Source organism: Symsagittifera roscoffensis, chromosome 9 (genome assembly GCF_963678635.1).
Source record: "Symsagittifera roscoffensis chromosome 9, txSymRosc1.1, whole genome shotgun sequence".
NCBI lineage: Eukaryota > Metazoa > Xenacoelomorpha > Acoela > Convolutidae > Symsagittifera > Symsagittifera roscoffensis.
This window is the reverse complement of record NC_087070.1, coordinates 43,759,283-43,783,126: the sequence shown is the minus strand read 5'-3', so window position 1 is coordinate 43,783,126 and position 23,844 is coordinate 43,759,283. Positions and strand designations below refer to the sequence as shown.

At 34.0% G+C, this 23,844-nt stretch overlaps 3 protein-coding genes across 6 annotated transcripts in view; 2 read left to right on the top strand and 1 right to left on the bottom strand.

The window, feature by feature from the left end:
* LOC134854905 (potassium voltage-gated channel subfamily C member 4-like) overlaps positions 1–23,844 on the top strand; it is a 529,156-nt gene that overhangs the window by 27,033 nt on the left and 478,279 nt on the right. The gene's annotated exons all lie outside the window — the stretch shown is intronic.
* LOC134854907 (mpv17-like protein) overlaps positions 1–23,844 on the top strand; it is a 518,847-nt gene that overhangs the window by 377,163 nt on the left and 117,840 nt on the right. The window lies entirely within an intron of this gene.
* Positions 744–21,296, bottom strand: LOC134854906 (protein hook homolog). Its single transcript, XM_063871298.1, has 7 exons — positions 21,219–21,296; positions 19,541–19,885; positions 18,208–18,804; positions 14,242–14,348; positions 11,163–11,312; positions 10,437–10,946; positions 744–1,164 (listed from the first exon to the last, which is right to left on the bottom strand). Exons 2-7 carry the CDS (start codon positions 19,749–19,751, stop codon positions 1,072–1,074), a joined length of 1,668 nt encoding a protein of 555 aa, XP_063727368.1. The 5' UTR covers positions 19,752–19,885; positions 21,219–21,296; the 3' UTR covers positions 744–1,071.

Genomic DNA, 23,844 nt, shown 5'->3' with positions numbered 1-23,844 from the left:
TTTTGAATATGTTTCGACTGGCTTTTTAAAAATCTGAAGTAGTCTTCAGCAAAAAAGCTCAAAACTCATAAATAAAATTTGAAATTTCTCATTTTTGTGCAAATCTGTCTCCCACATGCACATGTAAAATTTCCCATCTAGTAAGTTGCAAGTAGTATTTTGCAAGTTGCTCGAAGCACTTTAAATGCCTCAATTACGGTATGCGTAACATGAAACAGGTAATTAATAGCGTTTTAACAACCCGAAAATGGCAAATCAAAAGCCTATAGTTAACTATCACAGGTGAGCTATTTTACATTTTATTCCACAATGAAACCCACCTTTGAAAATAAAAAACATTCAGGTCATTTGCAATTTAGTTTTCGAAGAGCGTTACCTGCCTTACCTTGAGAAAATAGTTTTGAAGTGAACCAGAAAAAAACCATACATTTTAGTGTGAGAAAAAACTTTTACAAAGCATTTTATTGAAAAAATACAATCTAGATGACAGTAAAAGCATATAATTTTTTAAATATTTTTAATCGTTTTATTCCACAATGAAACCCACCTTTCGCACTAAAAAATTCTCAGGTCATTTGAAATTTAGTTGTTGGCGAGCGTTACCTGCCTTACCTTGAGGAAATGGTTTTGAAGTAAACTTGGAAAAAAACATTAATTTTAGTGTGAACAAACTTTTACAATGAGATTTTTTTTATTAATGAAAAGATCATTTTTATCATTGAACTTAAGCACCAATTTATTTTAATATTAAAAAGAATCGGCAAAAAATATATTTTGTAACTAGTTACTCTTTTAACGAACAAGGACTTTTACTATTTTGCTTGAAAAATGGCAAATATAATCCAAATGCTTCTAGGATTGAGGAAGGAAATTAGGACATTAATTAACAGTGAAACAAAATCTAGAATATAAAGCAAGGAGCAACACATTGCCTAGTATTCGTAATTTTCAAGCGTTCAAATTTGAATATCAAAGTTTCTTTAGTACAGTTTGAACATCATATCTTCTCGTGTATTTTTCTGTCCCGTATAAATTGAAGTCACCATTTTAATAGCCAAGAAGCAGGTATAATTAAAGGTTCGGGGACGTCTTTCTTTTCCTTCTCAGCAAGTCTTCCAGAATTTCCACCTCTTTCTCTTTAATCGCAATTCGCTCTCTCATCGCCTGAAATAATTTCCAAAACATGAAAGATGAAAAGATTTCAAGTTCTTATTTCTTCCCCGATTTTGCTTTCAAGATGTTTCCCAATAGGCACGTATTGTATTTTCTTTGCTGTAAGCAATGTGATTTAACAGAATCAACAGACAGAGGTACTGAACTAGATCAACAGAAGGAAAATATACTTTTTTGAAATTGGGTTTTAACCTACGAGATTCCATGAATCTATATCTTTACAAAGTTGGTTAGGTTGAAGAGAAATTTATGATCATATTTTTTATTGATAAAAATACCTTATTTTTGACAAAAATGGATGGAAATTTGTGCAAATTCCGGTGGCTCTACTAAGAACTACATCAATTTCAGAAACTTGCATCTAGAAAAACGCAAAATATAGTCATCATACATTTGGAAAAATGTTGATGAACGCAAGGAAAAGAAAAAAAACTGACGTGTTTTAAATTTCGAGTTTCAAAGCAACAAATATTTGCTCTTAGAACTCTTCGAATTAATGATTGTCACTTTTTGATGTAATTAACCCATATCAAAAAAATTGTAAGAAAAGGTAATTTACACTTTTGCTGTTCGAGAGTGAAACTTTCCTTCCTTTTAACAGAGGAAATGAACTGAAGTTGGAAAGAAATCAAATGTCAAACCGAGCTTCAACTGTGCATTATATATATTTAGCACACTGTCTAATTAAAACCAATTGACTTTCATCTGAAGTAATAATTCGTTCATACCGATGTGAATAATCTCTGAAGTCATGATCTTTAATCTCTTGATACTAAAAATGGGAAACTAATTCATTCAATTAAATCTTTCGCTGCTATTTCAATTTATGGACCCTAAGAGGTTATGGGCGATTTCGTGAAGAATTGAGACTCTACGCCTGACAGCATCAGAGAGTAAAATTCTACGGTGGTTTGTATGAATAGGATTTCAAGAGAAAGAAAAGAATTGGTTGTATGAATTACAACTTTGAAAATAGAAGTTTTGAAAGAAAAGAGAAGTTTTGAAAGAGAAGTTTTACAATTCGAAATTTGAAGTGACATTTAACCATGGCACGAAGTATTCAAACAAGATTGGAAAAATTGACTTTTTCGGGAAATGAAAATGATTGGGAGTATTTTGCTGAGCAATTTGAAGCTCGTATAGTTCTTTTGAATTTAAAGAAAACGTTGAAGGGAACAGATGTTCCAGGAAGTAGTGAAAATGAGACTAATGTTAATGATAGAAAAGAACAATTGTGGTGTGAATTAATACAATGCCTTGATCGAAAGTCTGTAATGCTAATAAAACGCGATAAACCAGATGGTTCAGCGGCATGGAATCGGCTGCAAAGCTACTTTAAAAGTACGGAACGACCACGTGTTCAAAGAATGTTAAATGAAATTTCTAATTTGAAATTAGAGGCGAGCGAATCGATTAAGGACTACATACTTAGATCGGAAAATTTGCAAATGAATCTACAAGAAGCGGGAGAGGGTATTTCTGAAAAAACGATGATTGCAATGCTTTTAAAAGGACTACCAAAAGAATTTGATAATTTTACAACTGTGGTGAATTTTTCGAAAGATGCAAAAAGCTTGGACGAGATTAAAAGAGATTTGTCAAATTTTGCCGAAACAAGCAAGACTTTTTTGCAGAAAAATTCAACAAATGAAACGTTTTTTAGTAATAAAACTATTAAATGCTACAGTTGCGGAAAGCAAGGTCATAGAAAACAGGATTGCAAGAAAGACATAAAATGCTACAATTGCAATCAAATGGGACATTTTGCTAGAGATTGTAGGAAAAATACCCAAAATAACCATTCAAATAGCAGCCATCAAAAACAGTTTACATCAAAAAATCAACAAAACAAAAGCCATTTTACTTCAGAAAATGAAAACACTGTCGACTTTTTCAGTTTTCATTCTAATGACAATGATTTTGGCGTAAATTCCGACAAATTTTGCTTGATTGATAGCGGTTGCTCTGCGCATATGTTTAAAACACGCGAATTTTTTACGGAACTTGATACGAATATTAATGGAAATGTTGGCTGTGCAAATGGAAGTAATTCAAAAATTGTGGGAAAGGGAAAAGTAACGTTTAAAGTTCAAACAAGTGATGGTCGATTGATAACTATAGAACTGAAAGATACTCTGTTTGTACCTACGTATACGGCAAATTTAGTTTCTGTATCTAAACTTAACAGAAATAAAGCTGATGTAATGTTTGATGATGTTTGTCCCAGAATAATTTTACCAGATAGTTCTGAAATTTTGCTTCAAAATCAACGAGATCTTTTCAAAATGAAAATTGAACTGGCAAATGAACACTCTGTGGAAAATGTTGCAATGGTTGTTTCGGACATAGAAATTTGGCATAAACGGCTTGGTCATAATAATTTTGATGACATCAAGAAATTAGAAAATCTAACGGAGGGAGTTAAATTTAGCCAAAAGAAACATAATAACTGTGTTGATTGTCAAACTGAAAAAGCTAAGCGGAAAGCGATACCAAAAGTTTGGGGGACTAGAGCTACAGAAAAACTAGAAATTGTTCATACGGATATTTTGGGACCAATTGATACGATATCTGTAGACAATTTTAAGTACGCAATAGGTTTTATTGATTCCTACACAAGATTTTCTGCGGTTTACTTATTGAAAAATAAAAGTGATAGCACTCAGATGCTCAAACAGTTCATAGCGGATTATGGTAAACCAAAAACAATAGCTAGTGATAATCCAAAAGAGTTCAAATTTGGAAAGTTTAAACAGTTTTGTCTTGATAATGCCATAAGAACTGAATTTTCTGCGCCTTATACACCAGAGGAAAATGGTAAAATAGAGCGAACTTGGGGTAGTGTAATGGCAATAACTAGATGTCTTTTACAAACTGCCAGCATGGAAAAGAAATTTTGGTCTTTTGCAATGAAAACAGCTTTCTACTTGAAAAACCGAGTTTATCATTCTGCAATTGGGGTAACCCCATACGAAAAATTTTTCCAAAGCAAACCTGATTTGAAACACGTAAAAATTTTTGGTTGTGCTGCATATATGTTTGTCGAAAAAGTAAACATGAAAAAACTTGAATCAAGGGCCGTGAAAGGATTTCTGCTTGGATATAGTCTGAACAGTAAATGTTATATAGTAGGAACTGAGCTTGATGGAAACTTTGAATTTTTGGAGAGTAGAAATGTTACTTTTGATGAAAAAGTTTTTCCTTTCAAAAATGACGATGAAAATGATTCTGGACGGGAATTGGAAATAAGCGTTGAAAACTATTGAGATTTCTGAGAAAAATTCTGCGGATAATGTCAATGGCGGAAACCTTGAAAATGATCAATTACGCCGCAGCGAACGGATCAAACAATTAAATGCGCCTGAGATTTCATTTTTTAGAAATGAGACAATTTTTGATGAGTGTTGCCTAGCTGATGCAACTTTTTATGTTGATAATTTGCCAAAAAATGCTAACGATGCACTTTCTAACCCCAATTGGAAAAAAGCAATGCAGGATGAATATAATTCTCTGATCAACAATAATGTCTGGGAATTAGTTCCACAAACGGATCAAACTATTTTGGGGGGAAGGTGGCATTTTACTTTGAAATACAATAATGAGGGGGGAATTTCAAGATACAAGGCAAGATATGTGGCTAAAGGCTACAATCAAATCAAAGGCGTTGATTTCAAGGAAACCTTTTGTCCTACAGTAAAAATGGCAACATTACGACTTATTTTAGCAATTTCAACAGCTAAGGGTTTTGATGTAAGACAATGGGACGTAAAAACAGCCTATCTAAACGCTAATTTGGAAGAGAATGTCTTCCTGCAACAACCTGAAGGTTTTGAGCAGAAAGACAGTGGGGGTAATCAACTTGTTTGTAAGCTAAATAAATCTATTTATGGATTAAAGCAGTCAGGAAGAAATTGGTACTATACCTTACAGATGTTCCTTAAGTCAATAGATTTTACAGCGTCAAAAAGTGATCCCTGTCTTTTCATGAGAATTTCAAAAGATGTTTTGGAATACGTATGCATTTGGGTGGATGATATAATTTACGCTTGCAATGATGCTAACAAGTTTATATCATTTGAACAACAAATATCTAGTCAATTCAAAATCAGCGAAACAGCAAAACTTTATTGGTTTTTGGGGATGAAATTCAACTTTTGTGGGGATGGGTTAGAAATTTCTCAGGAAGCGTATATTGACAAGCTACTGTCAAAATTTGGTTTGATTGAGTGTAAACCAGTGTCTACACCTGCAGCTGATGGTTTAAAACTTTGTAAACGGCTACCAAATGAGGTGAAATTAGCAAACGACAAAGATTATAGAGGACTTATCGGCAGTCTAAGTTACTTGTCAATTACTACAAGGCCTGATATTTCATTCATCGCTCATTGCTTGAGTAGATATGTGAACGACCCTACTGAAGTACACTGGATTGCTGCAAAACGAGTTCTACGATATTTGAAAGGAACTAGATCGTATAAACTTATCTACAGACGATGTACTGCTACGCCAATCTTGTATGGCTATTCTGATTCTGATTGGGGAGGTGACAGTGACACTAGACGCAGTACTAGTGGATATTGCTTTTTCCTGTTTGAAAACAGCGGTGCAATATCGTGGGCTAGCAAACTCCAAACTACTGTTGCAAAATCTACAGCTGAATCAGAGGCTACAGCTCTTTCGTTAGCCTGTAATGAAGGATTATTCCTGTTGAATTTACTGATCGAAATCAAACTCGATTTAATTGATTTCAAAATGTTTGTGGACAACCAAGCATGTATTTTTCTTGTGAAAAACGACGTTAACAAGGGAGTCGTAAAACATTTTGCTATTCATCTACATTTCATCAGGGACTTAATTCAAAAGAAACAGTTGGATTTGAACTATATTGGGACTGACAATATGGTGGCTGATATTCTCACTAAGAATTTGGGCAAGACAAAGTGCAAACGTTTTGGGCTTCAGATGTTCGCCAATTGAGTGGGGGTTTCAACTGTGCATTATATATATTTAGCACACTGTCTAATTAAAACCAATTGACTTTCATCTGAAGTAATAATTCGTTCATACCGATGTGAATAATCTCTGAAGTCATGATCTTTAATCTCTTGATACTAAAAATGGGAAACTAATTCATTCAATTAAATCTTTCGCTGCTATTTCAATTTATGGACCCTAAGAAAGTTGGAAAGAAATCAAATGTCAAACCGCAAAAAATTCAATTTTCATTTACCACTAGTTATATTCTTATTCCACAAGGGAATCTATAAATTAAAATCTGCTCGATAGTGGAGTTTGCCTTCCTATTAACAAAAAAAACGAAATGAACTTCAAAAAAATTAAAAGTCAAACCGAGAAAAATCAAATTTAAGCCTGAACAAATTTTAAGACTATCTCCTAGAAAAATAAAAAACTAAATCATCACGACCTATAGAAGTGTCTTCACCATGTTCAATGACACTTATATTCACACTCAAATTTGTTCATTGATACTTATTATAATACGCTCATCGAAAATATGCGATCTTAAAGCTCTTCGAATTTCAAGAATAATTTATGATTAACACATTCTTTATATAATTTACCCAATTTCAGAAAACTGCACAATTCGCTAATATTTTTTATTCCGCTAGAAAATCTATTACTTACAAAAAAAAACATTTGTAGAAGCCGATCACATTTTTTGTGACCTTAACACTTTTTCTGTTCGATAGTGGAGTTTGCCTTCCTTTTAACAAAGGAAATGAAGTGAACTTTAAAACTCCTCGCGACCTATATAAGTGTCTTCACTAGTGCCATTGACATTTGAAAAAGAAAAATCAATTTAGGTTGCTTTTACCATTTCCTTCAACTGTAAATTTATAAAACTAGTTTTTCTGTTCAAATTGTCCGTTTGTTACAAAAATTGTCAAGCGGACTTATTAGATCATGACAAACATATTTGGATTTCATATTTATCCTTGCATAACCACTGGTTACACGAAAAAAATGATGCTTATGTTAGGTGGGTGAAAAGAAAAAGAGCCTCGTTTACTAACGCCGCACGTAACTTGAGTTGATTTGGAAATAAAATAAGGGTTTGATCAAATTTCCCAAAAGCGAAGAGAATCTCCGCATCACTTCCTATACAGAAAGATCAAGATCTCAAAATTCTTTAAGTTTCGTGGCAAATAGTTACACAGAGGCAAAGCTTCGCTTCGCAAACACTTGCGGGAACACGACTAAAAAGCATCTCTAAAAAGTGCAAAAAGGAAAAGTAGAAATAAGCCTTACATTAGTAGAAAAAAAATCGGCTACGTCTCGGATTTGATCTCTGACCGATCGCAACCTAGAGATTATGAGTCTCACCCACTTAACACTGAGCCACAGACGCTTAATTAATGACAAACACTAGACACAGATAAAGCAGAGAACGGATGCTAAGAAAACTCCAATGCTGCACATCGTAACCTACGAGATTCCATGAATCTATATCTTTACAAAGTTGGTTAGGTTGAAGAGAAATTTATGATCATATTTTTTATTGATAAAAATACCTTATTTTTGACAAAAATGGATGGAAATTTGTGCAAATTCCGGTGGCTCTACTAAGAACTACATCAATTTCAGAAACTTGCATCTAGAAAAACGCGAAATATAGCCATCATACATTTGGAAAAATGTTGATGAACGCAAGGAAAAGAAAAAAAACTGACGTGTTTTAAATTTCGAGTTTCAAAGCAACAAATATTTGCTCTTAGAACTCTTCGAATTAATGATTGTCACTTTTTGATGTAATTAACCCATATCAAAAAATTTGTAAGAAAAGGTAATTTACACTTTTGCTGTTCGAGAGTGAAACTTTCCTTCCTTTTAACAGAGGAAATGAACTGAAGTTGGAAAGAAATCAAACGTCAAACCGCAAAAAATTCAATTTTCATTTACCACTAGTTATATTCTTATTCCACTAGGGAATCTATAAATTAAAATCTGCTCGATAGTGGAGTTTGCCTTCCTATTAACAAAAAAAACGAAATGAACTTCAAAAAAATCAAAAGTCAAACCGAGAAAAATCAAATTTGAGCCTGAACAAATTTTAAGACTCTCTCCTAGAAAAATAAAAAACTAAATCATCACGACCTATAGAAGTCTCTTCACCATGTTCAATGACACTTATATTCACACTCAAATTTGTTCATTGATACTTATTATAATACGCTCATCGAAAATATGCGATCTTAAAGCTCTTCGAATTTCAAGAATAATTTATGATTAACACATTCTTTATATAATTTACCCAATTTCAGAAAACTGCACAATTCGCTAAAATTTTTTATTCCGCTAGAAAATCTATTACTTACAAAAAAAAAACATTTGTAGAAGCCGATCACATTTTTTGTGACCTTAACACTTTTTCTGTTCGATAGTGGAGTTTGCCTTCCTTTTAACAAAGGAAATGAAGTGAACTTTAAAAATCCTCGCGACCTATATAAGTGTCTTCACTAGTGCCATTGACATTTGAAAAAGAAAAATCAATTTAGGTTGCTTTTACCATTTCCTTCAACTGTAAATTTATAAAACTAGTTTTTCTGTTCAAATTGTCCGTTTGTTACAAAAATTGTCAAGCGGACTTATTAGATCATGACTAACATATTTGGATTTCATATTTATCCTTGCATAACCACTGGTTACACGAAAAAAAATGATGCTTATGTTAGGTGGGTGAAAAGAAAAAGAGCCTCGTTTACTAACGCCGCACGTAACTTGAGTTGATTTGGAAATAAAATAAGGGTTTGATCAAATTTCCCAAAAGCGAAGAGAATCTCCGCATCACTTCCTATACAGAAAGATCAAGATCTCAAAATTCTTTAAACTTTCGTGGCAAATAGTTACACAGAGGCAAAGCTTCGCTTCGCAAACACTTGCGGGAACACGACTAAAAAGCATCTCTAAAAAGTGCAAAAAAGGAAAAGTAGAAATAAGCCTTACATTAGTAGAAAAAAAATCGGCTACGTCCCGGATTTGATCTCTGACCGATCGCAACCTAGAGATTATGAGTCTCACCCACTTAACACTGAGCCACAGACGCTTAATTAATGACAAACACTAGACACAGATAAAGCAGAGAACGGATGCTAAGAAAACTCCAATGCTGCACATCGTGATTATAGCAGAAGTGGCACCAAATAATGAACACTTCGCCACAAAATAATGAACACTTTAATTTGCGACTTAGGTTAGACAAGAAAAAAAGTTTCGTACTAATACACTAGCTCCTCGCTAGTGTAAAGAGCAGTGATACAAATGATTGCCAAAAAATAATGTTAAGATATCGATCAGAACCGCGCCGATATAAGCCGGGAAAATAAAACCTAGAGATCCGTGAGAAACTCGCAAAATCGCTTCAGAAAATTCAACTGAAAAAAAATTTACAAAGAAACAACTGCTAGCGTTATATTGAAATTATCACAATGCAAAATTCAGTCAAAAAAGAATTTGAATTTGAGTATGTGACACGGAGGCGAAGCTGTGTACATTAAGTAAAAATACACCTCGAAGTAGTAAAATTTCGGTGACGTTTCGGACTCGAACCTAAGACGTACTGCGACCTAAAAAATTATGAGTCTCACGCACTAACCACTCGGCTACGGACTCTTAATCAATCACAACCAATGGCCACAAATGAAGCCGAGAACAGATTATATGAACAAACGCTACAGATCGTGATAATGGCAAAAAGGCACACAATAGAACACTTTTAATGAACACTTTTATTTGCGAGGTAGGTTAGAAAACAAGATGGTTCGTAATAAAACACTAGCTGCTCGCTAGCGTAAAGCATGGGTCAATACAAAAGTTTTCATGTATCCACCATGTATGCAAGCGCGAATATTTAATCCATCAAATGACCTACCACAAAACTTACAAAATTCAAAATTTTCAGATAAACCGGAACAAAACACCATATTATTGATAAAAATTTTGCTAACAAAAAATTTATGTAAAGCCGATCTCAATTGAACTTTCTAGATTTACACGCCGAATCGGGCTCAACCAAAAACTCTGATCGATGGTATAATTTCTTAATGATAAAGACCATGCACTTTTTTGAGCCCGTTTAAAAATTCTCATAGAAAAGAGCAGAGATTAAAAATATTTATCAGGCGGGCAATGGGTTAGGTTAACACCATAGTCTCACAATTCAACAAAACGCAGTTTTCAAGTTGAACTTTTCGACATGCTTTTTTTTGATAAAGATAAAAATATTGCCAGAAAAGCATGCTCACATTTTCTCTCGTTTTCAGCTCGTTTAACTTATCTCCAATTGCAGTTACTTCTGATTTCTTTTTACATCTATACTTCATGGCTGCTTTTCTATTCTGATTCTTCTTTTTGATCGGGTTTCGCACTTTGAGCAAGTAGTTGGGCAGAGACTTAACATCCGAATCCAAAAACTCGAGAGACTGCGGCAAATCTGGTATTTCTCGGGTGGTTGATTCGGCTTCCGAGAGCTCACATGAATCCGTGAACATCGATGATGAATTTTCTGAGGCCATGCTATTCTGAGAGACATTTTCCATAATATTATCTATACTGGAACACTTTTCAACATTTTCGATGCACATGTGAACTTCGCTTTCGTTATTTTGCGGGATTCGTACGAGGCTTGCATTTGCTTCTTCTAGCAAAGCTACATTAGTGCAAGCGGGAAGGATGTTGCGTAATTCAGCTGACGTAACATACGGAGCAGTTTCCTTGGTTTTGAACAAGGTACGGCATTCACGATTGAAGCTGGTCTAAAGCAATTAAAATTGAAAATGGTATTTGTCCAAAGGCGGTTTGCTAGATTTATTGCTGCCATTTGATTTAAAACAGCGAAACTTTGGCGAGGAAAAAGAACAAACTGACCAGCCTTCGACCGGTTTAAAACCCTCTCTTTCATTAGACTTCAACCTCACTTTCTAATTCTTTCTTTAGTTGATGCCCTATGAATCTTCATTCAAAATACTTACATCATTTGACATCACCTCTTTGACGGATGATTGAAAGTAGCATTTTTGATCAACATGATTGTGATTGGTCGATGAAACAGGGAGTGGAACAGTCTGCAAATTGATGAGTTTCCGGTCCAGCTGGAATGTCGCTGCAGTTGTTGAGATGTGCTGCAAAATTTATGAGAACATATCTTCATTTTCACAAATTTATATTTCTAAAAACATAGCCAAAAGACAGGTGGAAAAGTGTTAAATAAACTCAGAGAAGCCGAAAAAATATTGATTGATTTTTTTGAGTACTTTTCAATTTTCGAAAAAAAATAAATCACGTTAAAGGTTCAAGAGATTTGAAGATCTTTTAACATTTGCAGTTTTTTAAAATTAAAATTAGCACAATTAGAGAACACTGGCTCAATAGGTAATTTTTTATTCCGCTGGGAAATCTATAAATTATAATCAGTTGTCGAAACTTAAAACCACGCACCATTTTCGCACGCACGATTTGAGCTGTTATAATTGGAGAACATAATTTGCCTTCATTTCAGCAAATGAAGTTGAGGTGAACTTGAAAATTAAAAAAATAACCAAAAAAAAAATAAATTTTAGTGTGAACAAATTTTAAGATTTTTCCTGGAAAAAAAAACAGATGATTTAGAACCACAAGATTTCACTGTGACATTTATTGCAGGTTCGAATCTCAGAGGTAGACGAATTTTTGCTAATTCGAGGATGATTTCTAATTTGTATTATTGCACTTTATAGAGCTGCTTTTTGTCATCTTCTGGCTAGTGTTCTCGGGAGAAAAATACCGGCAGAAAAATACAAATGCAAGGCTAACGGAACAAAATTAACTTTGAATAGCGCAAAAACAAAAACAGTTCTTTGGGTAAGAAACCAAGTATATATAAAGAGCGGTTGCAACAACAGGGACAATTGATAGATAAACTTCCTAACTTAAAAACTTAGGCGTTAATCTGGATTCGAATCTTAATTTCCATAGCAACATAAAAAAACAATAAATCACATGCATCATTTCTGTGTTTATCAAATAAGCGAAAATTTAACCTCAAATTAAATGATAAGAGCGCGCAAAGCTTACACTCAACTAGTTCCGCAATAAGGAATACTTGCGCACGTTAACAGTGGAATCCCATCAAACAATCACACACCTTGAAATGAAAACTAAACGTATCGTCAAACTAATCGTTTGCATGTGAAATTTTGTAATTGCTGGCCAAAATTCTCAGAACCGAGACGTAAATAGACAACTTTTTGGCCCAAGAGATAAATTGACTTAGAAAAAGCGAGATGTAGAAAAAAACAAATTACCATAAAAAACTGTCACAATAGAAAACCACTGTATATTTGAGTCAGAAAAATGTTTAACAAGGTTATCTTTTTCTTCCCAAATTGGATAAATTTTAAACGAACAGCCACGACGGAACAAGTTAAACATTTCAATCAAAAATTCCTGTAAAATTATGCATTGGACATATCAAATCAACAATGGATAATGAACTTACAAATGAAAAATGAATTGGTCTTTCTTTTTTTGAATTCTAGATCTCGATCTTTATCTATACTATAGAAGCATAAAGATAAGAAATTGCAATTGCACACAGCATCTTTTGTCTGATTTGAGGCACCCAAAAAAAAGTTCTTGCATCTTAATGGCGACCTCACAAGCTATGTTTGTAAACGAATAAATAATAACTCTGTTATGATAATGGTAGCCCTAGATAGAAAATAAATTATCAATTTCCAAAACGTTTCAATTTGGTCCAATTATCTGCAAAACTTGCTATTCATCTAATTTTTGAGTCTGATGAAGAAGTTTAGAAAACTATTTACCGCAGAAACACAATGAATAAAAAAATAGTGATGAACTATATTGACCCCCAAGCAATCGTAATTGAGACTTCAAACAAAAATTCAGACAAAAATTAGCGGTGCCAAAAAACAACGATTTGAAACGAAGAGTCGAATGTTACGATTGCTCAAAAAACATATTTGTGTTGGATTATTAAGGCTTTAATACATAGGAAAAGCTGAGCTCTACGCCATTTGCGATACGTCAAAAAAAGAAATGCAGCTGGCCGAAAAAAAAAATAAGACAAAAGCCGATAACTTTTTTTTTAAAGAATAAATTTCGATTTTTTTCATGTCTCGAAGGTGGTTGATTTTGAAGAAATATACTGAAAAACACAATTGACAGTGTGAAATAAGTATTGAAAAACAACAATCATCAAATGGTAGTTGGGCAGACAACACTTGGGTAGACGACCAATGACCCGAAAAAGATAGCTGAAGAAAGTTTTGAGCTAGAAAAAATCTTAAACTCCCAATTTCAGTCCAAACACAGCTCCCAGAAAAATCGAAACAGAAAAAATAATGCAAAAAAAATTATTATTGATGAAAAACTTAGTCATCTATAAAATTTATCAGCTTTAATCATTCATTAGGAAAAATTCAATAAATTGCACTGAAATATATATATTCGCACAAAAAAGACAGTAAAAACGAATATATTGACCTGCAGCTGTAACATAAAGGCGAAGCACCACTTCACATGCAAAGCAATGCAGCGAAAACACTAGCCAGAAGATGACAAAAAGCAGCTCTATAAAGTGCAATAATACAAATTAGAAATAATCCTCGAATTAGCAAAATTTCGTCTACCTCTGAGATTCGAACATGCAACCTAGAGTATCACACACTAACCACTAAGCCAGGGAAGATTTATAAGTAGCAAACACTAGCCACAAATAAAGCAGAGAACAGATACTATGCAATTTTCACTGCTACAGTGAAATTTCGAAATAAGTGAACTTTTTTAATGAACAATTTTATTTGCGAGTTAGGTTTAAAAAAAGAAGGTTCGTAATAACACACTAAGCTGATCGCAAGTGTAACTAACTATCGAATGAGATTAAATTTCACCCTATTCTGTAAAATACATGCATCTATAAATCTTATCACTTTTATTTCTCATTTTATTCTGGAGACCATGGCAAAGGTGACCATTTTTCCGTTGTTCAGCCGCGAAAGGCTAATTTAGTCGCCTCCACTTCTATTGGTTTTCGAGAGTGAAACTTACCAACTCTTTCATGGCAGGATCACTTTCAGACAGGGGGATATCAGGCAGTCTGATTTCATCAGTAGTACACACATTCTCCAGGTGCAGGTCCAAATTACGCTCAACACCTGTTCTCAACAAAAAAGTCATATTAAGTCCAAAATACGACTTTTTTCCATACTTCCTATTGACCACTAAGTTGCAACGCAAAAGAGCTATTAAAAAGCTCATAATATTGTCTTTTTTCGAAGAATTTTTTGTAAATACAGATTTTCTTGACATAATTTGTGACAGCATACCTATTAGTTTTTTTTAATTAGATTTTCATTAGTAAAAAGGAGAAAATTATAAAAGATTGTCAATTGCTGTTCTGTTCACTTTGCATGCGTCAGCTTTATATATCTATCAACAAAGTTTTTGAAAAACGTGGGTAAGATTCAGACCAATTAATCAAAAATATAGCCAACAGACTGGTGGAAAAAGTCAAAGAACTCACGGAGACCCAAAAATTGATGGAATCATAGCTAAACAATTTTCTAATTTCGAAGAAAATATATACCACGTTGGAAACTTTTTCACTTTCAAAAATCTTTTGAGGGCACATGTTGCAGAACAAAAGACACATTTTGCAAAAAAGGGTACATTTTGCAAAGAAAAAATACTTTTATGAGGGCACATTTCGCTGGGAAATCTACAAAAAAATCCACTTTCAGAACTGAAGGTCATTCACGTTTCTTTGCACCATTTCCTAATTGGAGAGCGCACTTTTCCTTCCTGTTAGCAATTGAAATAGAACTGAACTTACAAGGCAATTAAAACCAAACGCCAACAAGGATAACCGGTTTCAGTGCAAGTAACAGAATGTTCCAACCATTCATATAAAAAAGTTTTCATTTTTTTCTTTTTTTTTAAATATCGGTCCTTTTAATTGCGTGTTACAACGATAGAACTAATTAAACTCGTATATAGTTAGTCAATAAGACAAAATTGAAAAAAGAAACTTCGGAAATAAAATAAACAAACGTGATAAAAAATCAAAAGTTTTTATCAACTTTTTATCCTTTTTTTTGCAGTATAACTTCAATTTTTTAAATAAAACAATTGCCAAGGAAGCGCTAAATTGAACAGCCAAATTGAACTAGTTCGCCTGAAGAATAACTTAAATTTTCCAAAAATCATAAGAACCAATCGCTCGCTTTACTCGCTCGTAATTAGACTAAAACTCAAAAATTTCATACGCTTTTTTGAATTTTTTTTAAAGTCGTTCAAATCACGACTGAAAGGGCTTTATTATGAGATATCACTCAACCCATTCCGATGATTTTCTCTGGTAACTGATTTTGGTTGAAAAACAAAATAAGCATGCTCGCTCACTTTATTCCATCGAAGTTATATGAAAATCAAATTTTTCAAACCAATTTTTCTCGACACTGAGAAACGTTGCTGATAACTTTTTCATGTCGTTCGCAAAACGACTGAAAGGGCTCTACATTGATATATTATTTAACCCATTCCGATGTTTTTGTGTGAAAAACAAATAAGGAAAAACATAAAACACCTTCGAAGTTAAAATTCAAATTAGCTCAACATTATGCAGCATTTTTAACACAACTGTATTATTTTATATCGCTTACGGTTTTAAAAGACAGTTTTAATCGTTTTGAAACAAGTTTACTCAAAAGATTTATTTAAATATACTGCGATCAATTCTTACCGTTTTGGAACGGTTTTATGTCATATTTAAGCTCAGTTTTCGGCTATTTTGATAATTTATTTCATCTGTCTGACTACAAGAAAAAAGCCAACAAACAGATGGAAAAGAGTCAATGAAAGGAAGGGAACAGAAAAAAATAATGACTTGTTTTTTTTTGAGAACCCCAACTTTCGAAACTCAAACAAAAATATAGAAGGCTATTTGAATTTCTAGGACAATTTATTGAAACTTTTTGAACATAGCCAATTGAAAAATGGAAAAGAGTAATGAACGCAAATAAACATAAAAAACACTGACTTCCTAGATTAAAAAATTAAAAATAGACGCCCTTTCAGCTCTTTGAATTTCTAGAACGATTTATGATTGGCGCTTTTTTATAACATTAGTCCAACTTCAGAAAACTGGATCAACATTAAAGTTTTTATTCTAATGGAAATCTAAAAAATTATATTCCACTTTCGAAACTAGAAAACATTCACATTTTTAGCGCAATTTCTACGTTCGTATTTGGAGAGTGCTATTTACGTGACTTTCAGCAGATGAATTTCAATTGAACTCAAAAGTGCATAAAAGTTATAAAAGACTTGTATGCACTTTGAGACTTTTTCCTGAAAAAAAAAACAAAAAAATCAGCACGACCTAAATAAGAGTCCACACTACGTTAATTACTCTTAATAAAGTTAACCAAATTTGAGAAAACTCAATCAATAGGTAAACTCTTTTTGCTGAGAAATCTTTAAAGATAGCCAAGGACAGTTGGAAAAGATTCAATGAGCTCAAAGAAACTGAAAAAAAATGACTTGTTTTTTAAAATGAACTTACTGTCCAAAAAACTGTCCAATGAGCTTATTTTTACTATGAATGCCGAAAATGCCTAGTCTCTAGTGTTTGGTTCAGATCCTTTTATCACACCACTCAGAAAAAAATACAAAACGTACCCAGTAACCGGCTATTCTTGTTTTCTTCTTGTCTTCTCATTGTGTCTCCTTGTTTTTTTTAATCATTGTGTATTGGAAAAAAATAAACTTTTACAAAGCAGACTATTACTCTTTGCGAAACTTCATCTGAGAATTCTGAAGAAGGTTTCAGATACATTTATAGCTGTTACATAGCAGTAAGAAGATAACCTAATCAAAGTTGAGCAAACAATATTTCCATCTGGTTATTTTATTGCAACATTTGCTAAACAAAAACTGTTATTTTTACAGCACAATTTCAAGCACCTTTGTTTTCAAAACTTTATCAAATATTTTATTTAAATTGGTTGGAAAAAAAACCAATTTAGAGTGCTTATTTCAAAATTACGCTTCGTATCGCTTTTCAGCCAATCAGATTCCTGTATTGTTCAATTCATATGCTTATTCCGACTATAATCATTGTTCTGGAAGAGTAGAAAGAAGATCAGTTTGTTTACGCTTTTTTCAATTCAATTTGGATTACACTGCAGAAAATTCGTATAACTCAAACGTGGTATCATAGTAAAGCCATATTTGTCGTGAACTTGATCATAAAAAACTTGAAAAAATTGTCTCAGTCTGATCTTTTTTGTTTTTCAGACTAAATTAGGCACAAAATTAGACAAAAATTAGAGGCTGATTTTTTGCAAAATTTTGTACCGATTTTTTTGCGGTTTCTAAAATGCTTTATAATTATAAACTTTTTCTTCAATCAGGTCGTAATATTCTGTGCTACTTGCAAAGCAGACGGCTATTATTGTTAATTTGTATGAAATTGAGATTGCAAAATTACCAGTGCCTCAGCCAGACTTCGGAAAGTTATGTTTTTGTTTTTCAGGCTTCACTCATTCGCCACTAATTGAACGTGTGTAAAGGAACTAGCAGAAGTATTAAACAGCCGAAAATGAGTAGAATATAACAAAGAGCCGAAAATGAGTAAAATATAACAAAGAGCCGAAAATTACTTCTGTCTTGAAAAACACTAATTTTTCGTTGCTTTTACGTAATTATTAGATAACAATTATGTAACTACTTTTTATTTTCGGCTTTTTTTTTACTGTATTGTTTTTATATCACCAAGTTACCATATAAAAAAAGTCCATTTTTTTTTGACACGCAGTTATGTTCCTGATACAATTCGACGTCGAACTAAAAGCAACGGAGGTCGGTCAAAAATTAGACATTTCATAAAGTACACAATTCGTGAGCCAATCAAAATTGAGATATATTGACAAATACTTTCTTTCCTCGCTCTGATTGGCTTATGACGGGTCTACTTGATGATCTGTCTACTTTTTACCACAAGCAGCAACTTACCGGGAGTCAAACTTTTCTCAACATCATCGAACAAACTGCTTCGCTCGCTCAGACCAGAAGGACTCGTCAATTCAGAGACAGAATTTGAGACATGATGGTTGCTACTGTTGTTGTTGCTGTTGATAGCATCAGTCTGCGCAGTTGATATATTGCTGTTATTTACATTATTATTAGAATCTGTTCCGATCGCGTGGCTTGGGACATTTAGACCACTACTAGGGGAGATTTGCTGTAGAAAATTATTACTGTTTCTATTATAAACATAGTTTTCCATGGATTCAGTGCATATATTTGGTACTCCAAGCATTGGCTGTGCCTTAAAATTGAATTGATCTTCAATGCGTGGAGATCCCAACATAACTTCAAGGTCGAAATCAGCACATGGGTTGACAAGATTGTCATCATTTTGGTATGCATTTGTTACTATTGGGTCAGGATTTTCGTACGATGACTCATTTAGGTATAGATTTGGAATAATTGGCTCGGATGGGACTAATACTGCAGAGGTATCTGAGGTATTTGAAAGGAAGTCTGAGAAACTCGTGGTTGATTGCAAAATGGGTAGAGTCGTTACCTCTGTTAGAAAGTGAATATTACCTAAAAAATTAAACATTTTGTTTTTGACTATTCACAACAATAGAAAGAGCTTAAAACAGAAAAAAAACAATTTGAAAAATAAAAAATCCTTAGCACTTCAACAAGCAGAGAATTTTTTGATTTATTCAAATTCTCTCTCCTCGCCATTTTTTAAACCCTTTTATTAGTTCGGCAAATTGCGAAATTTTTGACAACAGTGATACAGTAGACACAGAGGCGATGCGGAGCTTCGCACCCCCTACGATGCAACACAAAAACAACACGGCAGCTAACCGAAAAAAAAAACGACGAAAGCCACTAAATCGGAAAAAAAAGTGAAGATATAGGTCAGGCTGAAACACAATAGAATTATATACTCGCCTTCCAAACATTGAAACATGAGAATAAACCAATCTAACTTAAGCCGAAACCGCTAAAAATAAACCTTTAAGCAAAAAAAATTGAAATTTTACAAATTGGGATTGGTAAAGTTATAACCAACATTAAAAAAAAAAACAAATTTCGAATACAACGGTGATCATTTCTCTACAGGTCAAAGAGGTAATCACTCTTGGAAATGATTCAAGTCCTTTTGTTAAACTAATTGTTAACCCGAAAAAAGTCTACATAACGCTTACTAATTGCAAGCGTAAAGACCGTTCGAGGGCTGAATTCGCAGGGAGAAAGTGGTGAAAAACTTATTAAACTCATTTTGTTTTAAACAACTCATCTAAATCCTCGTTTAAAGAATACCCACCATCAACTAATTCTGAGCATTGCACCAATACTCCGTTTGTCAGAGTGTCTACTTCCGCCGTATTGTGAATTGGAGTGAAAATTAGAGTGTTGTTACTGATCGCAGGTGATGTTACAATCGTGCGTTGCGAGACGCGTTCCACCAGGTGGGGGTTCGTCACGCGAGGCGCCGGCGGGTAGACCATGATGTACTCGGTAGGCACTTGGTCCATTTTTCAGACACAATTGTTCAAATTTGTTGTGAAGCTCTTTATTCGCGGTAAAATTGTTTAGGTGGTAATTGCTGACGCAAAATCTGGCAGATTTGAAGCCATTTAGGCTGGAGCAGGTCATTTTCACACAATTCCTGGAAACAATATTAAAACATCATCAGCATTACGTAACTTCCTTTGAAAACAACAGAGGCAAAAGGCAGAGGAGACTAAAACTGAAGGAGACTAAAAACATGCCTTGGAGCAGGGGCGGTTCTAGCGTTTTTCTCTAGGGGCTGGGGGGTTCTCAGGGGAAATTGATTTTCTGAGCTGTCCCAAATCATGATAAAGCCCCTTTTTTCTATGCAGGAGGTGAATTAAAAAAAACAGAGTTGGAAAAGAGTCAATGAACGCAAGTAATCAGAAAAAAAATACTGACTCATTTTTCGAAAAAAAAAATCTCAATTTTCGCACTTCCGAGAAAAAAATGGCCTTAACGCTCTTTGAATTTCTAGATTAATTTATGATTGACTTTTTTATCTAATTAAACCAATAGGTAAAATTATTATATTGCTAGGAAATCAGATAACTAAATTCCATTTTCGAAACTAGACGTCAATCACATTTTTTGTGACCTTCACACGATCGATCAATAGTGAAGTTTGTCTTGATTTTAACAAAGGAAATAAACTGAATTTGAAAAGAAATCGAAAGTCAAACCGCGAACTACGTTCATCTAAATAGGCATTTTTGGACACTTTTTAGTAGATTCAAGTTGGTTTGCTCTTTTGACAACTCAAATGCAATTTTGAAATTTCGGTTGGAAATTTAACTTTTTTTCACTGTCTTAAGGTCATAAAATTAATACTTCGTCCCATTAATTTGTTAAAAGCTATAACCTTTTGCCTATCCTCGCTGAATTTTAATTGTTACTTCATTTTATATTTCATTAGTTGCAATAAGTGAGTGTCACATTTTCTGTGAAATTCGTGTTATTTATGCAAGAGAAATCTACTTAACAATCCCCCCTTTTGAATTTTTCAAAAAGTGAACTTTGACGACCATTTTAAAATAATTATTATTTTTCTGGCTTGAAAAAACATTGAAAACCTGACTAAATGTAACTAAAGGTATAGCAAATACCATTACGATGAGAAAAGATAAGAAAAATGTTTAATTAGTAAAAAATTTGAAAAGATAAAATTAAAAAAAAAAACATTCTGAAAAGGCAAAGGTCGGGAGAGATTATTAAGTAGGTCAAATTCCAATAGGGGGATTGTTAAGTAGATCTAATTCTTCTTCTAACATGTTTTTTAAATCAAGTTGTAAAGAAAAGAATCTAACATCGCCTATATAAAAGTATTCACTTCGTTCATCGACAGCGTGTCTTAAATCTACCATTAATTTCAAATGAGTTGCTCATAACTTTCAGTATTTTTCATAACTTCATGAGCGCAAAAAAGTTAAGTGCAAGAAAATGAAACTTACATTTTGAAGTTGAGAGAGCCAAGCAAGCGCTTAGCGGGGGATTAGAGACGATCAATTAACATTTTTCCCATTTTATCTGAAACAAGTCGGTTAGGGTTTATCAACGCGCAGCATTTTCATCCGTTTCAAGTTATCACAATTCGTAAATACTTTAGTCTTTAAAGTCTATCAGCTAAAAAACGTTATTCTTAAAATGAGCCTATGCAGTTCCGAGGACTCCATCGAAAACTAACTAACGTTTAAGTTAACCTACCAAGCGACTACTTCAAAAACATTTTGCTGAACAAATCATCGATATTCATTGAACACTTAATGACGACACTAATAAAGCTTTTAAAAAAAATTATCGATTCTGTTGCAACATGCAATCAAAAATTCATCACATAGCCATGGTTGTACTTCAAGTTAATGTGAAATATTGTTTAAAAACTACTAATTAGTACCGGTCATAATGAAGCTCAAGCTGCTTCTGAAAAAAGACTTCGTATATCTTTATCACGGAAAAAAGGCTCTCGAATATACTTCATTAACTGTAGCATCAGCTTACTCATAAACAAGGCATCATACTGCAAGCAAGACAACTTAAGGTTTCGGTTTTTTTTATCAAAGGCGAGACAACTATTTCGAATGTATTATAAAACGGAAACTATTTCCAGCTTTGCAAAAATTCCTTTTTATAAAAAACTTGACAGAACTTTGGCATTAGAAAAACTTACTCATTCACACAACTGAGGTTTTGAGGTGCATCCTTACCAAAAAAATATATAGCAAAACATATCACAAATTGAAGGTATCGGAAACCTCAAACTTAATGTTTGAATTCGCAATTCTAAACAGTGGTGTCTTAAATTGCAATCATCTTGAAATAAACGACAAATGAGATGCCAACCAAATAAATATTTTTATCGAAAATGGAAAAGCTGATCTTGTGAATCTTGTCCCGGGCTAGTTCTCTAAAGGCAATTTGAGATTAAAAACATCTTAGAGACAAGAGAACTAAGTAAGAGATGGGGCGCAGTAACGGAGTGTGGTGGACAGTAAATCTTTTTAGAAACCTAGAATATCTTATAAAAGATCAGAGCGTGAACTTGAGATTCTTATAATTGTGTGTATAATTCAATACCAAACATGCATCTCTTCATGATACCCGAAAACCGATATCAATACAGAAAAACTACTCAACTGAATGACAAGACTCAACGAGTAACAACAATGCGCTTTTCAATCGAAATTGTTAAGATTCAATTTAAAAAATGAACATTGTTTAGAGATTAAAAATCACTAAACAAGTTGCTGTCTAAGTTATCAAGGTTTTGACTTCGTGAGAACACGACCGAGCTCATAAGAAGGTTTTGAACTCGGAAGAGATATAGTCGATGTCCAGGTGTAGCCGTGTTCGGAATCAGTTGTCCTATTGGCATTGATGAAATCGCCGTCAATTGGAGCGGGTTTCTGCTGAGCCAGTCTCTAAAAGTAACATGAATTCTCTAGCGAGTCTGGTGATTCTTCCATAAATAGCCTCCACTTCAAACGATCTGACTATTACTATTCCATCTGATTCGGTTCCGTCCCAGAGAGCTAAGGCCTCGAGGCGCGATGCGTTCAAGAACCCAGACTGGGTCTCCTGTTTTGAGGTTATCAGCGGGCTTTGTGCATTCTGGTCGGTGACAGAGTGTCGGCAGGTACTCTCGTGTTAGTCGTTTCCAGAGTTGCCGGGTGCGGGTTTGAGCCTGTTTCCATGACGTCGAGTTCGTAGCATGACGTGCCTGAAACTGTGAAGGTGACAGGTTCACAGCTGGTCGTCCACGCATGAAATTTTTTGTTGTGATAGACTCCGAATCCGTTGGGTCAGATGACACGTTTATAAGGGACGAGAGTTCAAGACTGCTTCTACTTCGCACGCGAATGTATTCAAAGTTTCTTCTGCGTGATCCAATTAACTTGAAGGTTTCCTTGAAGATCTCTACCACCTTTTCACCAAATCCTCCGAAGTGATGTGCGGCGGGTGGGTTGATTTTCCATTTGAATTCAAGAAGTTCGTTCTGATGATTGCTGGAGAAGTTGCGAGTTCACAGTTGGCTCCAACTGACCATTTTCCGTTTTCCGATTGTATATGATTGAGTTTTACATGTTGGTAGATGCAACGTTGAAAAGCTAGAAGAGACCAGTCGGGGTTAATGAAGCTGCAGATTTCAGCATGTACTGCTCGATAACAAGGCAGGTGAAGAGAAAAACATATCTTTTTGAATACATTCCGTTGTTCTTCGTTGCGAAGGGTCCAATGAAGTCAGCTGCTCTTCCGATGCAGTGGTAGTTGTTGTCCCATACTGGTAAGCTGACAAGAGTCAAGTCGGTCATAAGAGGCGTAATTGGTTCTTGACGTAGTCGAGAGCATGATAAGCACTGTTGGTTAATTGTTTTCAGAAGTTGAAATGAGTAGAGACTTGAGTGAAGTCTGTTGTAAAATTCTGCTGCTGTGTTCTATTCCACAATGTCCATTCCTTTCGCCAAGGGTTTGGGAACTTTGGTTTGAAAATCAAACCATATTCAATTTCACCAATTTTCAATGAAATGTCTCAAAACTAAATGCTCAGGACTTCTATTAATTTGACATTCAAGGTTTGAT